The sequence below is a fragment of the Lithobates pipiens genome, unplaced genomic scaffold, assembly GCF_037356315.1.
Source record: "Lithobates pipiens isolate NorthernLeopardFrog02 unplaced genomic scaffold, aLitPip1_a1.2 Scaffold_13, whole genome shotgun sequence".
Classification (NCBI taxonomy): Eukaryota; Metazoa; Chordata; class Amphibia; order Anura; family Ranidae; genus Lithobates; species Lithobates pipiens.
Genome location: NW_027507718.1, coordinates 436,767,499 through 436,784,264, shown reverse-complemented (window position 1 = coordinate 436,784,264; position 16,766 = coordinate 436,767,499). Strand labels below are relative to the sequence as shown.

At 47.8% G+C, this 16,766-nt stretch overlaps 1 protein-coding gene across 1 annotated transcript in view; it reads left to right on the top strand.

Annotated features, from left to right (window-relative positions):
- Positions 1–16,766, top strand: part of TBC1D19 (TBC1 domain family member 19) — a 259,514-nt gene that overhangs the window by 97,652 nt on the left and 145,096 nt on the right. The window contains exons 10-11 of the mRNA XM_077477677.1: positions 1,674–1,712; positions 12,931–13,043. Coding sequence (XP_077333803.1) covers positions 1,674–1,712; positions 12,931–13,043 — 152 coding nt within the window. The remainder of the gene's footprint in view (positions 1–1,673; positions 1,713–12,930; positions 13,044–16,766) is intronic.

The window sequence follows — 16,766 nt, the reverse complement described above, 5'->3', positions numbered from 1 at the left end:
GCGCAACATAATTTACCATAAACAGAAACCTTCAGGTACCTTCAAATTAGGAATTTTCTGACCCCACACAAACCAACAGCCACTACACCTCATACATTTTCTATTTTTGAACAAAGCTGTATATCAGGCCCACGCAGAAGAGGACTGATTTCAGATTTATATGCCCAATTAATGTCATATACAACTTCCTCCCCTCCATACTACACAGAAAAATGAGAGAATGATCTCCACCTCCATCTAGATGAACAAGATTTGGCTGAAATCTGGCAAGCAACCAAATCAGCTACTCCTAATATTGTAGCCCCTGAGACTAATTACAAAGTCCTTACTAGATGGTATTTAGTTCCAGCACAATTAGCCAAATTCAACCATCAATACCCTGCCAACTGATTCAGAGGATGTACAACACTGGGCACACACACATACATTTTGGTGGGAGTGCCCCATAGCCAACTCATTCTGGAAGAAAGTATTAAATTCTTTCAACAATATTTATTTAATGCCTGATCCAACTGTAGCACTATTAAACTTTAAACCCCAAAACTTGATACTTCACCAATTTAAACTATTACTATTTATAACAACAGCAGCTAAACAATCCATAGCGAAAGCATGGAAAACGAACTCTGTTTGCATACAAACAGTCAAACAAAGAGTGACACAAGCCATGGTACATGCAAAGACAAGCGATTTATCTAGACAAATTCCTCAAATTTGAATCCATATGGAAACCATGGATAGTTCATTATCTTCCACCAGGTACAAATAAATAATTTATATAGATACAAAGAAATATGATAAATACCACATTCCATTTGATATGCGATCTCTACTATACCACAAAATATTACTCTCTGGAAGGTTTTTTGTTCCTCCCCTTTCCTATTACTAACCTTCCCCTTTCCCTACCCCCTTTTTATAGTACAAATAGGGGTAGAAAATATGTTTCCTTACTTTTTCAGGGAATACCAAGCCATATAGATGGACCTTGGCCCTGATTGTAGTTTATAATCCATTATGGTTTCATAATATCTTATATTATTATTTCATCTCCCCCCCCCCCTTTTTTAGCATTTAGCGTCCATAATCATACCTGACTATTGATATTATAATTGTAATTTAATTTCTATTTTGTATATTTTCTTTTCTTTTTTTTAATATGAATATTCTAACCCAATACATTATTTATTATATAATCTCTCATTATATAATGTAATTTATAGTTATTTTACTAGCTCTTATTTACACAAGACATTTTATTGTATGCTTTGACTTTATCTTGTGAAACTTGTTTTTTTACAATACTGACTTATTGTAATTTATTACAATCTATAAAATAAAATTATTCAACAAGAGCTGTGAAAGTTTTTGGTCTGGGTGACTAGAAATACAAATCCTATGACAGATAAAAGAGTTATCATATATTTATACTATCTGTATTTAGCTGTTTGTCTGAAGTTTGGTTTTAAAATGTAATTACAAGTGTGAAAGTGTTTTGTTGACCTGAAGCTCCTCAGGGTTTTCCTTTTTATGATATCTATTAAGTCAAGAGGATTTCCTTTGTACCAATGTAATCAAAAAAAATTCAGCAGTAAATTTGTTGACATGTTGGTTTAATTCTTGATTACAGAGAGACCCATATGTAATTACATTTTTTTTGCTTTGATTTTAAGAATTGTTTGAACATGAACACTTCCGCATTGGAAAGAAAAGTAAGTAATGCTCATTGCTTTGTCCTTTGTCTTGTAGAATTGCCTCCTGGGTATTTTGCTACATTTATTTGCAAAGTTTTATATTTAAACTGCTACTTCTAATATCTGTAATAAGAAATCATCAAATTAAATGAAAGAAATAAAGCACGCTACTGACAATTGAAGGATCAGCAGAGAGCCATCAAATTATGTTCTCTTTTGGAGTTAATGCATATGTCCTGGGGTGAAACTTCATTTATTTTGCAGTCTGCAAAGTTTTCAGTTAATCTTTTAATTGCTGTTCTTGTTACCAGTCATATTATGTCTTCATGCGTTCATGGAATATTGTCACATCTAAGACAGTTTGACCTTTTTTAACACTGCATGTCATCTGTAGTGACATCTCCTTTATGACAGCTGTTGGTGGGAGGGAGATTGTACAATTGTACTGTGTTTTTTTAATTATGATTCTCAATAATAAAGCACAATTAAAGCCTATAATATTAAAAGTCCATTGACTGACCAAATATATCAACCTATATGATCTAGTTTGTCAAGGGCAAATACTGAGCCACTGAACAAGGACAAGTTTGCAGATCTGTCTTTTCTGATATGCAAACTTGTTAATGGTTAGTGTCTTAGAAGGTATTAAGACAGGTGGATCAGCACAATAATCATTCAGTTTGCATTTTCAGGAGAATGTAAGCAATGGCAACACCCATATTGAAGTCATAATGGGTTCCCTGTTATTAAAATTCTGTGTTCAGACAGTACCTGACTCTGCCTTGCTTTCAAGGTCCTTCTGTAATCGTCTACACATCAGCATCCAGACTAGGAGAGAAAGCTAGTCTGCCTTTTTTGCTTTGCACAGGGCTTTGAATCTAACAAATGGAGTCTTCTAATTGAATAAGAGATTGCAGAGATGACCTCCTAAGAGAGATGCTGGTCTCTCAAAATCAAGTCATAGACTTGATCAAGCTGTTTTGCTTTGACTGCATTGGTGAAAAGTAAAAGAGCCTTTTAGAGTGTCTGGCAGGAAGGTTTCAGTTCGAAAACTAGCTGGACAAAATCGCACATTTTTTAACAGGCAAGACATGCACTAAATTGTCAAAAGTATTGTGACGCCTGCTTGTACATTAACTTTAATGGCATCCTAGTCTTAATCTGTAGGGTTCAGTGCTTAGTTGGCCAAGCCTTTGCAACTAGTGATGGACGAACTTCCGACGGGACGTTTCGCGAACGCGAAACGCGAACGGACACAAACGTTCGCGAAAACGACCGTTCGCCGCGGGCTCCATTGACTTCAATGGGAGGCGAATTTCGCAAACCTTTAGGTCGAATTTGCGGCCACGGGGTAATTATTAGGGGGTAGCACGTAGTCCCACCACCTGGACAATAGCATAATACATGTATGAGGTGAATTTGGGATCGATAACTACAAGCATTTTTTTTTTATTTGGGAAATTGTTCTGACAATTCAGGACTATGGAGCTAATGAAGGCAATGGAGGAGAGGGAAGGTCAGGGACCAGGGTAGGCAAACAAGAGGGTGCAGGAGATACAGAGCACTGACAGCAGCACCGTAATACAGAGCACTGACATCAGCACCGTGACATACAGCGCTGACAGCAGCTCCGTGACATACAGCGCTGACAGCAGCTCCGTGACATACAGCGCTGACAGCAGCTCCGTGACATACAGCGCTGACAGCAGCTCCGTGACATACAGCGCTGACAGCAGCTCCGTGACATACAGCGCTGACAGCAGCACCGTGACATACAGCGCTGACAGCAGCTCCGTGACATACAGCGCTGACAGCAGCTCCGTGACATACAGCGCTGACAGCAGCTCCGTGACATACAGCACTGACAGCAGCTCCGTGACATACAGCGCTGACAGCAGCTCCGTGACATACAGCGCTGACAGCAGCACCGTGACATACAGCGCTGACAGCAGCTCCGTGACATACAGCGCTGACAGCAGCTCCGTGACATACAGCGCTGACAGCAGCTCCGTGACATACAGCGCTGACAGCAGCTCCGTGACATACAGCGCTGACAGCAGCTCCGTGACATACAGCGCTGACAGCAGCACCGTGACATACAGCGCTGACAGCAGCTCCGTGACATACAGCGCTGACAGCAGCTCCGTGACATACAGCACTGACAGCAGCTCCGTGACATACAGCGCTGACAGCAGCTCCGTGACATACAGCGCTGACAGCAGCACCGTGACATACAGCGCTGACAGCAGCTCCGTGACATACAGCGCTGACAGCAGCTCCGTGACATACAGCGCTGACAGCAGCTCCGTGACATACAGCGCTGACAGCAGCTCCGTGACATACAGCGCTGACAGCAGCTCCGTGACATACAGCGCTGACAGCAGCTCCGTGACATACAGCGCTGACAGCAGCTCCGTGACATACAGCGCTGACAGCAGCTCCGTGACATACAGCGCTGACAGCAGCTCCGTGACATACAGCGCTGACAGCAGCTCCGTGACATACAGCGCTGACAGCAGCTCCGTGACATACAGCGCTGACAGCAGCTCCGTGACATACAGCGCTGACAGCAGCTCCGTGACATACAGCGCTGACAGCAGCTCCGTGACATACAGCGCTGACAGCAGCTCCGTGACATACAGCGCTGACAGCAGCTCCGTGACATACAGCGCTGACAGCAGCACCGTAAGCAGCCCCAGGAGGAAGTCAGCACAGCACAGGGATGGTGTGATCCCCTCATAATAAGAACCCCCAGGAGGAAGTCAGCACAGCACAGGGATGGTGGGAGCCCCTCATAATAAGAACACCCAGGAGGAAGTCAGCACAGCACAGGGATGGTGGGAACCCCTCATAATAAGCAGCCCCAGTAGAAATATGACACCGCTCAACCTCTTCAAAGAGGAGGGTAGGGGCATATAGTACGGTGTGCTTTTTTGGGTCAGGGAAGTGAGCCAAATGAATTAAGAAGGTCTGTGTGCTTGATTCCAAAAATTGTTTATAGACATATACATGGTCTACTGATCACATGTGTTGAATTCCTCCGAGATCCATGCCTCATTCATTTTTAGAAATGTGAGGTAGTTAACACTGTGGTGAGCTAGGCGAGTACGCTTATCGGTCACAATCCCCCCTGCTGCGCTGAACGTCCTTTCGGACAGGACACTGGATGAGGGGCAAGCCAACAGTTCGATTGCAAATTGGGCAAGCTCTGGCCAGAGGTCAAGCCTGCCCACCCAGTAGTCTAGGGGTTCATCACTCCTCAGAGCGTCCACATCGGCCGTTAACCCAATGTAGTCGGACACCTGACGGTCTAGGCGTTCCCTGATGCTGGATCCGGATGACACCTGTCGATGGGTCGGCTGAAAGAATGACCTCATATCCGAAGTCACCAACACATCTTCAAACCGGCCTCTTCTTGCAGGCGCTGTTGGATTGGTACCCGCAAATCCTTCTCTGGGAGTGGGAATTGCTCCTCTGCCAGCGCACGCAAAAGCAGAATGCAGCATTTCTCGAAGCAAGGCCTGGAAGTGCTGCATTCTGACAGCCCTCTGCGACGGCGGTAACATTTCCGCCATTTTGTGTTTGTACCGGGGGTCTAAGTACGTTGCCACCCAGTACTGGTCCTTGACCCTCATGCTTTTTATACGGGGGTCCCTATTAAAACACTGGAGCATGAAGGCCCCCATTTGCACTAAAGTGGAAGCGGTGTGGTGGCCTGGCTCCTGCTCATCATCCAGGATAATGTCGTCCTCTTCATTCTCCTCTCCCCATCCTCGCACAACAGGGATCCCAGAAAGGTTTAAAGCATGCTCTTCTTGCTCCTGCTCATCCGCCCCGGCACCATCCTCCTCTGACTCCTCATCAGACTCCTGTTGTTGACTTGTCTCAGATAGAGTAGCCCCCCCTGGGAATTCATCCAGCATTGCGACTTCCTCATCTTCCCGCTCCTGCTCCTCCACAGCCTGATCAATGACACGACGCAATGCACGCTCCAGAAAGAAGGCATAAGGTACCATGTCACTGATGGCGCCATGGCTGCGACTGACCAGTTTGGTGATCTCCTCAAATGGCCGCAGAAGTCTGCATGTGTCGCGCATGAGCAGCCACTGGCGCGGTGAAAAAAAACCCAGCTCCCCAGAACCGTTTCTTTCGCAGAGTTCATACAGGTAGACGTTAACTGCACGTTTCTGCTGGAGCAGCCTATCAAGCATATAGAAGGTTGAGTTCCATCGCGTCGGGCAATCGCAAATAAGACGTCTGACCGGCAGATGGTGTCGCCGCTGAATGTCAGCAAGGCGAGCCATGGCCGTGTAAGATCTTCTGAAATGGGCCGAGATTTTCCTTGCCTGCCGCAAGATGTCCTGGACCCCAGGGTATTTGACAAGGAATCGCTGCACGACCAAGTTTAAGACGTGTGCCATGCACGGCACGTGCGTGATTTTGCCCTGTTTCAATGCGCTAAGCAGATTGGCACCGTTGTCACACACCACTTTACCAACTGTCAAATTGAGCGGTGTTAGCCACTCATCTGCCTGTGAACGCAAAGCTGAAAGGAGTGCCGGGCCAGTGTGGCTCTTTGCTTCCAGGCACAACAGACGCAGCACGGCATGGCAACGTCTCACCTGGCATGTGGAATAGGTTCTGGGGAGCTTGGGCGGTGCAGTGGAAGAGACGCTAGCAGCGGAAAAGGAGGAGGCAGCTGAGGAGGAGAGGGAGGAGGATGGAGTAGGAGGAGGAGAAGAAGAGTCAGGCCTGCATGCAATCCGTGGCGGTAAAACCAAATCTACACGGGTGCCACGGGTTACATGCTTGACGGCCGTCAGAAGGTTCACCCAGTGGGCAGTAAAACTGATATACCTTCCCTGCCCGTGTTTGCTAGACCACGTGTCTGTGGTCAGATGTATCTTGGCACCGACACTGTGTGCCAGAGATACATTCACTTGCCGCTGAACATGGCCATATAGCTCTGGGATGCCCTTCTCTGAGAAATACTTCCTTCCTGGGACCTTCCATTGTGGTGTTCCAATGGCCACAAATTTGCGAAAGGCCTCCGAGTCCACCAGTTTATATGGCAGTAGTTGGCGGGCTATGAGTTCTGACAAGCCAGCCGCCAACCGTTGGGCAAGAGGGTTATCCGGCGTCATCATTTTTTTACGCTCAAACATTAGGCCCACGGAAGCCTGCCTTTTTGCAGAAAAATGTGAGCTTGGCGTGATGGAAGGTGGAGTGGAGGACAATTGTGAGGAGAGAGGAGAAGGAGAAGTAGAAGACGAGGCTGGACGGTGAGAGCCTGCAGTGTGGCTTTGTGTGTTCCGTTGCTCCCACTGGGCTCGGTGATGGCTGCTCATGTGCCTTCTTAAGGCGGTCGTCCCTAGGTGAGTATTGGGCTTACCGCGACTAACGCGTTGACTGCAAAGATTGCAGATGGCAACGCTATTGTCAGCAGCGGACACGTTAAAAAAAGCCCACACTGCGGAGCCATGTGCCGGTGTCCTGGGAGCGCCAGATGTGACCGTACATGGTCGATGACTCGCTCCTGATACATTTGCAGTCTGCTTTGTCCCTGCTGTGCAATGTAAGTCATTGCTGCTTCTCCTCCCTATCTGCTGGTCCATATCTCCCTCTGAACTCCCCTCCTCTTCCTCTCTTGTGGGCACCCACGTGACATCACTAGACACGTCATCATCAACGTCACCTTCCCCACCGCTATAAGTAGAGTAGGCAGCAACACCGGGGACCAACCTCCTCCTTGGGCTGATCTGGGTACTGGCGTCAGACTGCTGAGTAGCGCTTGTTGCTACCTCCTCTTCCTGATCCAATACCAAGAGTGGCTGCGCATCAGAAATGTCCTCTTGATATGGATCGGAAAATAATTCCAGTGACTCAAGCGGAAGGTATGTGGTGGTGGTGGTGGTGGTCGTGTTGTTGGTGGTAGTGTCTTTGGGGGTGCACATAGCAGAGAGTGAAGAAGAGGGTGCAGATCGAGAGGATGAGGAGGGTGCAGAAGAGTAAGGCTGAGCGAGCCACTCAACCAAGTCTGGTGCATCCTTTAAAGTAATTGAACGCACCTTCTGCAACTTCCCACTTTGGCTCAAGCCTGTTGCTCCTGCCCTACCCCTACCACCCCTGCGGAAGGGCCTGCCTCTTCCTCTGCATGTCATTTTTTAAATGACCCTGTGACAAAACTCTTAGTCCCTATACCGCTGAAGGACTGCTGCAGTATAGGTGAGCGGTCAGCAGTGGTGCACGTCAACCCTATCTATTGTGGACCTATAGCGGTCCTTACAGAACAGCAGACTGTACCGCACTCAAGCCTATGTACCGTAGCACCCTATACCAAGTTACCAGTCCTTATAAGAACTTTTGTGGACCAAGCAGGTTGTGTATTAGTGTTTAGCAGACTGTACGTCAGTCCCTATACCGCTGAAGGACTGCTGCAGTATAGGGCAGCGGTCAGCAGTGGTGCACGTCAACCCTATCTATTGTGGACCGATAGCGGTCCTTACAGAACAGCAGACTGTACCGCACTCAAGCCTATGTACCGTAGCACCCTATACCAAGTTACCAGTCCTTATAAGAACTTTTGTGGAACAAGCAGGTTGTGTGTTAGTGATTAGCAGACTGTACGTCAGTCCCTATACCAATGAAGGACTGCTGCAGTATAGGGCAGCGGTCAGCAGTAGTGCACGGCAACCCTATGTATTGTGGACCGATAGCGGTCCTTACAGAACAGCAGACTGTACCGCACTCAAGCCTATGTACCGTAGCACCCTATACCAAGTTACCAGTCCTTATAAGAACTTTTGTGGACCAAGCAGGTTGTGTATTAGTGTTTAGCAGACTGTACGTCAGTCCCTATACCGCTGAAGGACTGCTGCAGTATAGGGCAGCGGTCAGCAGTGGTGCACGTCAACCCTATCTATTGTGGACCGATAGCGGTCCTTACAGAACAGCAGACTGTACCGCACTCAAGCCTATGTACCGTAGCACCCTATACCAAGTTACCAGTCCTTATAAGAACTTTTGTGGACCAAGCAGGTTGTGTATTAGTGTTTAGCAGACTGTACGTCAGTCCCTATACCGCTGAAGGACTGCTGCAGTATAGGGCAGCGGTCAGCAGTGGTGCACGTCAACCCTATCTATTGTGGACCGATAGCGGTCCTTACAGAACAGCAGACTGTACCGCACTCAAGCCTATGTACCGTAGCACCCTATACCAAGTTACCAGTCCTTATAAGAACTTTTGTGGAACAAGCAGGTTGTGTGTTAGTGATTAGCAGACTGTACGTCAGTCCCTATACCAATGAAGGACTGCTGCAGTATAGGGCAGCGGTCAGCAGTAGTGCACGGCAAGCCTATGTATTGTGGACCGATAGCGGTCCTTACAGAACAGCAGACTGTACCGCACTCAAGCCTATGTACCGTAGCACCCTATACCAAGTTACCAGTCCTTATAAGAACTTTTGTGGACCAAGCAGGTTGTGTATTAGTGTTTAGCAGACTGTACGTCAGTCCCTATACCGCTGAAGGACTGCTGCAGTATAGGGCAGCGGTCAGCAGTGGTGCACGTCAACCCTATGTATTGTGGACCGATAGCGGTCCTTACAGAACAGCAGACTGTAACGCACTCAGGCCTATGTACCGTAGCACCCTATACCAAGTTACCAGTCCTTATAAGAACTTTTGTGGACCAAGCAGGTTGTGTGTTAGTGATTAGCAGACTGTACGTCAGTCCCTATACCAATGAAGGACTGCTGCAGTATAGGGCAGCGGTCAGCAGTAGTGCACGGCAACCCTATGTATTGTGGACCGATAGCGGTCCTTACAGAACAGCAGACTGTAACGCACTCAGGCCTATGTACCGTAGCACCCTATACCAAGTTACCAGTCCTTATAAGAACTTTTGTGGACCAAGCAGGTTGTGTGTTAGTGATTAGCAGACTGTACGTCAGTCCCTATACCAATGAAGGACTGCTGCAGTATAGGGCAGCGGTCAGCAGTAGTGCACGGCAACCCTATGTATTGTGGACCGATAGCGGTCCTTACAGAACAGCAGACTGTACCGCACTCAAGCCTATGTACCGTAGCACCCTATACCAAGTTACCAGTCCTTATAAGAACTTTTGTGGACCAAGCAGGTTGTGTATTAGTGTTTAGCAGACTGTACGTCAGTCCCTATACCGCTGAAGGACTGCTGCAGTATAGGGCAGCGGTCAGCAGTGGTGCACGTCAACCCTATGTATTGTGGACCGATAGCGGTCCTTACAGAACAGCAGACTGTAACGCACTCAGGCCTATGTACCGTAGCACCCTATACCAAGTTACCAGTCCTTATAAGAACTTTTGTGGACCAAGCAGGTTGTGTGTTAGTGATTAGCAGACTGTACGTCAGTCCCTATACCAATGAAGGACTGCTGCAGTATAGGGCAGCGGTCAGCAGTAGTGCACGGCAACCCTATGTATTGTGGACCGATAGCGGTCCTTACAGAACAGCAGACTGTAACGCACTCAGGCCTATGTACCGTAGCACCCTATACCAAGTTACCAGTCCTTATAAAAACTTTTGTGGACCAAGCAGGTTGTGTGTTAGTGTTTAGCAGACTGTGCGTCAGTCCCTATACCGCTGAAGGACTGCTGCAGTATAGGGCAGCGGTCAGCAGTGGTGCACGTCAACCCTATCTATTGTGGACCGATAGCGGTCCTTACAGAACAGCAGACTGTACCGCACTCAAGCCTATGTACCGTAGCACCCTATACCAAGTTACCAGTCCTTATAAGAACTTTTGTGGACCAAGCAGGTTGTGTATTAGTGTTTAGCAGACTGTACGTCAGTCCCTATACCGCTGAAGGACTGCTGCAGTATAGGGCAGCGGTCAGCAGTGGTGCACGTCAACCCTATGTATTGTGGACCGATAGCGGTCCTTACAGAACAGCAGACTGTAACGCACTCAGGCCTATGTACCGTAGCACCCTATACCAAGTTACCAGTCCTTATAAGAACTTTTGTGGACCAAGCAGGTTGTGTGTTAGTGATTAGCAGACTGTACGTCAGTCCCTATACCAATGAAGGACTGCTGCAGTATAGGGCAGCGGTCAGCAGTAGTGCACGGCAACCCTATGTATTGTGGACCGATAGCGGTCCTTACAGAACAGCAGACTGTACTGCACTCAGGCCTATGTACCGTAGCACCCTATACCAAGTTACCAGTCCTTATAAAAACTTTTGTGGACCAAGCAGGTTGTGTGTTAGTGTTTAGCAGACTGTGCGTCAGTCCCTATACCGCTGAAGGACTGCTGCAGTATAGGGCAGCGGTCAGCAGTAGTGCACGGCAACCCTATGTATTGTGGACCGATAGCGGTCCTTACAGAACAGCAGACTGTAACGCACTCAGGCCTATGTACCGTAGCACCCTATACCAAGTTACCAGTCCTTATAAGAACTTTTGTGGACCAAGCAGGTTGTGTGTTAGTGATTAGCAGACTGTACGTCAGTCCCTATACCAATGAAGGACTGCTGCAGTATAGGGCAGCGGTCAGCAGTAGTGCACGGCAACCCTATGTATTGTGGACCGATAGCGGTCCTTACAGAACAGCAGACTGTACCGCACCCAAGCCTATGTACCGTAGCACCCTAGACAGACCAAGTTACCAGTCCTGATAAAGAGCTTTGTGGAACAAGTGAGTTGTGAATGATTAGCAGACTGCAGCAGAAGGGCAGCAGTCAAGTATAATATTCTTTCTATATTTGGAAGAAAGAATATTATACGTGTACAAGCCTATTACCGTACCACTGATACCAGTCCTGAAAAGAACCTTTGTGGAACTAATAGTAACAGCAAGTCTTTAAAATTATCCTCACTGCCTGACACACTGCTTCCTGCCTGTCCCTATACAAATTGGCAAAAAAGAGTAGGCTGGAACGATTAGCTGGAACAGCTCTTTTGTGGACCTGATAGTAACAGCTAATGATGATGATGATGATGATGATGAAGAAAGACTAATCTGGCTGAGCTGTCCCTAAAATAGCAGCATACAGCGCTCTGTCCCTTTATCTAAACTGACAAAAGAAACTCAGGCTGCTGACCTAACACCTATACCAGTCCTGAAAAGAACTTTTGTGTACCAAATAGCTAGCGTTTTCTCTGTCCCTACTCCACACAGGATCCTTTCCCTACAGTGACAGAAGAAAGAATGTAAAATGGCCACCGGATCGGGTGTATTTATAGGTTAGGGGGAATGTCCAAGTGTCCATGAGCTGTCATGTCTCAATTGGTTGTCCTGTAACACATGATAAACGTGTCACGAAAGGTTAAAGTTCTTGTATACATTAAACACGTAAGTCCGCCGGGGCGAACGACGGAAAAAGGCGTTCGAACCCGCGGACGGCGAAAGTCGGAAATTCGCCGCGAAACGACCGCCGGGCGAACCGTTCGGCCATCACTATTTGCAACTATAACAGCTTCAACTGTTCTGTAAAGGCTGTCCACAAGGTTTAGCTAGATATGCCCAAGGGAATATTTGACCATTCTTACATAAACGCACTTGTGAGGTCAGGCTCTAGAAGGCCTGGCTCACAGTGTCTGCTCTAATTCATCCCAAAGATGTTCTTTCGGGTTGAGGTCAGAACTCTGTGCAGGCCAGTCACGTTCCCCCACCCCAGACTCGCTCATCCATGTCTATATGGACCTTGCTTTGTGCACTGGTCCAAATCATTTGGTGGAGGGGGGATTATGGTGTGGGGTGGTTTTTCAGGTGTTGGGCTTAGCCAAGGGAACACTTAAGGTGTCAGCATACCAAGACATTTTGGACAATTGCATGCTCCTTTTGTGGGAACAGTTTTTGGGGATGGCCCCTTCCTGTTCCAACATGACTGCACACCTTTGCCAATGGTCAAACACTCCCATACACACTCCTGAACCTTGTGGACAGCCTTCCCACAAGAGTTGAACCTGTTATAGCTGCAAAGGGTGGGCCAACTCTAGATGCTAGTAAAGTTCATGTGCTTGTAAAGGCAGGCATCCCAAAACGTATGAAAATATAGTGTATATGCATGCATTTCTGATGTGTGGTAAGCTTATACTTTACGATTTTTTTGCTAGAACTTGGTAAAGCAGTGTGTATTTATTGCACATTGCATATGGGACCGATGTTGGATCTGTTATCCTAAAACCCATAATCCAGGCCATGAAAAAGGAAGGTTCACAAATACTTTGTTTTTTGTTTCTCTTAATTCTAGTCCTCGAAGAAAATGACAGTGCTGCAGCTCAGCAGTATGTGCGCCAAGGATGCCCAACAGCCCACCGTGGTGAATTATGGGCACTCATTCTCAATGTCTCAGACCAAACAGAGGTAAGACAGAAAGCATCCAGTCTGTTACAGGGATGAATGAAATGCAAAGATTGCTTTTGGCGTTGATTTACAACAAAGGGCTATTTGTTACCAGTTATTTTCTGCAATGTAAGTCCACACCATGGCCCATTCATAAATGCAGCAGAAAAAACTTTGACAGGTGGTGTGTCTAGGCTCTCCATCCTACTTTATTTTTCCATAAAATGTTTATTGTAGTCACTTCACAAGTCATAGATTATAGAAGAATGTATACAGGATATATGTCAAGCAGTACAAGTACAAATGGTAGACTATAGCAGAAAGGGAGGCATGTCCTGTACAAATATGTGAAGTCATTTAACACATGAAAACAGAAAATCAAACTACAAAAGAACTAGGTTCAATACAGGATTATACTGCCTTTCAAAAGGTTCCCCAAACCTGTAAAAAGCTACTACCCATATTCTCCCCCTCATCAAACTGGATGTTGTTCTGAAGACCCACTTATGCCTCAATTGGGGCCTCGGGTATCACCTCACAGCTATGATACCCAGCTGCCTAACATATAGTGATAAATATAAGGGAGGAAAAGGGGACCATAGAACACACCTGTCCCCACCAGGGGAATGGGCCCTCCAAAGGGGGGGGGGGGGTATTAAGGCAATATGAGAAGGAATCCACCTAAACAAATTAAAATGTTTTTCAGCAGGGGCGTCCAACCTTTTCACCTTCCTGGGCCACATTGGAAAAAGAGGAATTGTCTTGGGCCACATATAAAATACACTAACAATAAGGATGGCTAATGAGCAGAAAACGTTGGGCAGTTCACAAGTAAATGATCACTGATATAAATAATATACCTATCTGAGTAATAAAACGTCATTTTTTTTAAATTATAAAAGTAAAAGATGGCAACATAAAACTAGTGTGATATTTGACACTGTTTTTGATCAACTAATGCATCAATATCTTTTTTGATGGATGTAGTAGTAATTCTCAATGACTTTTCAAGGTGCTCATCAGATATTTTGGTTCTAATTTTGCTCTTTGTGTGCTTCATCATTAATAAATAGTTGCTCAGAAAAGTAGGTGCTGTCGAAAACTGATGACATGAAAAAGGTGTGATTGTGAAGAGTGTTAGATTTTTCTGTGGGAAGATAAAACTTATAAAAGTCTAGTAAAGAGACACTGACATTTTTTTCTTTGGCCACACGAGTTCACTAATGCCGCGTACACACGATCAAACAATCCGGTGGAAAAGTCCAGCAAACTCAAGTCCGCCGGACAATCCCCCCGTGTGTAGCCTCCGGCGGACTTTTTTTACCCAAAACTACGGCGGACTTGAAAAGTAGTTTTGCACTCCAATCTTACCGCCAGACTCGCATTTCGGCGGACAATCCGGCCGTGCGTATGCCAGTCCGCTGTTCTTTTGAAATGAACAGACTTTTCCCGCCCGGAGAAAAGTCCGCTCATTTTAAGCGCGCCTCCAGGTAGGCGGGGCCCGTGAAGAAGGCGTCACTGGCCCCGCCACCTGGCATGGACTTAAAGGGGAACCCCAATGCCGTAAAAATCGGCGTGGGGGTCCCTCCCAGGTCCACATCAGACCCTTGTCCGAGCACGCTACCCGGCCGGCCAGGAAAGGGGGGGACGAGCGAGCACCCCCCCTCCTGAGCCATACCAGGCCGCGTGCCCTCAACATGGGGGGTGCCTTGGGGAAGGGGGGCCACGCGGCCCCCCCACCCCAAAGCACCTTGTCCCCATGTTGATGAGGACAAGGGCCTCTTCCCGATAACCCTGGCCGTTGGTTGTCGGGGTCTGTGGGCTGGGGGCTTATCGGAATCTGGGAGCCTTCTTTAATACCGGATACCGGCCCCCCACCCTATGTGAATGAGTATGGGGTACAATGTACCCCTACCCATTCACCTGTGGAAAAAAGTAAAAATAAAAAACACACAAGGGTTAAAATAGTTTATTGCACAGCTCCGGGGGTCTTTCGTCTTCGGGGGTCTTCTCGCCGGACTCCTCCGCTATCTTCTGCTAGCTCTTTTGCTAGCGGAGGAGCCCGGCTTTCTTCTTCGCCGCCGCCCTCTTCTTCCAACTTCGGGGGTCTTGTCCCCCTCTTCGGTTCTTCTTGCCGGGCCACCGCGCCTTCTTCTAGCTCTTTTACAGGCGGTGGCCCGGTCTTCTGTCGCCGCCTTCTGTTCTTCTGTTCTTCTCTTCAGATGTTGCCTCGTCACTCTCTCTGCTCACAATGACGGGGACAAGGCGCGCAGGGACTTATATAGGGACATCACCGGATGATGTCCCCACCCAGTATGATGTCACAGTCCCAGAGGATGCTGGGACTGTGACATCATAATAGGCGGGGACATCATCCGGTGATGTCCCTATATAAGTCACCGCGCGCCTTGTCCCCATCATTGTGAGCAGAGAGAGCGACGAGGCAACATCTGAAGAGAAAAACAGAAGGCGGCGACAGAAGACCGGGCCACCGCCTGTAAAAGAGCTAGGGGGGGCGGCGACAGAAGACCGCGCGCCCCCCCTTCCCCAAGGCACCCCCCATGTTAAGGGCAGGCCTGGTAAGGCTCAGGAGGGAGGGGCGCTCGCTCGTCCCCCCCCTTTCCTGGCCGGCCAGGTAGCGTACTCGGACAAGGGTCTGATGTGGACCTGGGGGGACCCCCACGCCGATTTTTTCGGCATTGGGGTTCCCCTTTAAGTCCATGCCAGGTGGCGGGGCCAGCGACGCCTCCTTGGCGGGCCCCGCCTACCTGGAGACGCGCTCAAAATGAGCGGACTTTCCTCCGCGTGTGTGGGCGAGTCCGTTCATTTCAAAAGTACGGCGGATAGTCCGGCGGACTTAGTACGCCGTATTAGTTCGCTGAAAAAGTGCCGTGTTGTGGGCAAGTAGCCCGTTCGGAAAGTCCAGCGGACAGTCCAGTGGGAAGTCCGCCGGACTAATTCCGACGGATAGTCCGCTACGTGTGTACGCGGCATAAGTGTAAATGCATTTTTACAAAAAAATTCCCTCACAAAATCAACATTTTCAAGGTAGGTTTACGGTTCTGTATTGGGCCACATTCATAGCTATCTTGAGCCACATGCAGCACATGGGCCAAAAGAAAGGGAACAAAGGGGGGGGGGGTAAGGAAAGAAATGAGGGGGGAAAGAAAAAAAAGGGGGGGGAGGAGAAGGTGGCCAGGTAGAAGAAGGGAGAAGGAAGGAGAAAAGGGAGCAAGGGTGAAGTGACGTTAGAGGAGGGAGAAAAGACCTATCAGATGAGCAAAGACCTTAATCCTGGTTCTCCCTCCTCCAAAATACTCCCAGCCATTCCCTCTGCTATGCCTCATATTAAATATAGGCTCTCCATTTCCCGAGCATACCATAGCACTATCTCACCCACAAATTGTGTCCTATTCTGGACAATACAGGGCAGCACAGTGGTGTAGTGGTTAGCACGTTCACCTAGCAGCAATAGGGTCGCTGGTTCAAATTCCGACCACGACACCATCTGCCTGGAGTTTGCATGTTCTCCCTGTGCCTGCGTGGGTTTCCTCCGGGTACTCCGGTTTCCTCCCACACTCCAAAGACATGCTGGTAAGTTAATTAGACCTTGTCTATAAAAAATTGCCCTTAATATGTGTATGTCAATGTTGTATGTGTTTGTAAACGTGTCAGGACCTTACAGGGTAAAGGACCACGCAAAGCCGCAGATGGACTCTGGTGGCAAGCAAGCGCCCTGAGGCG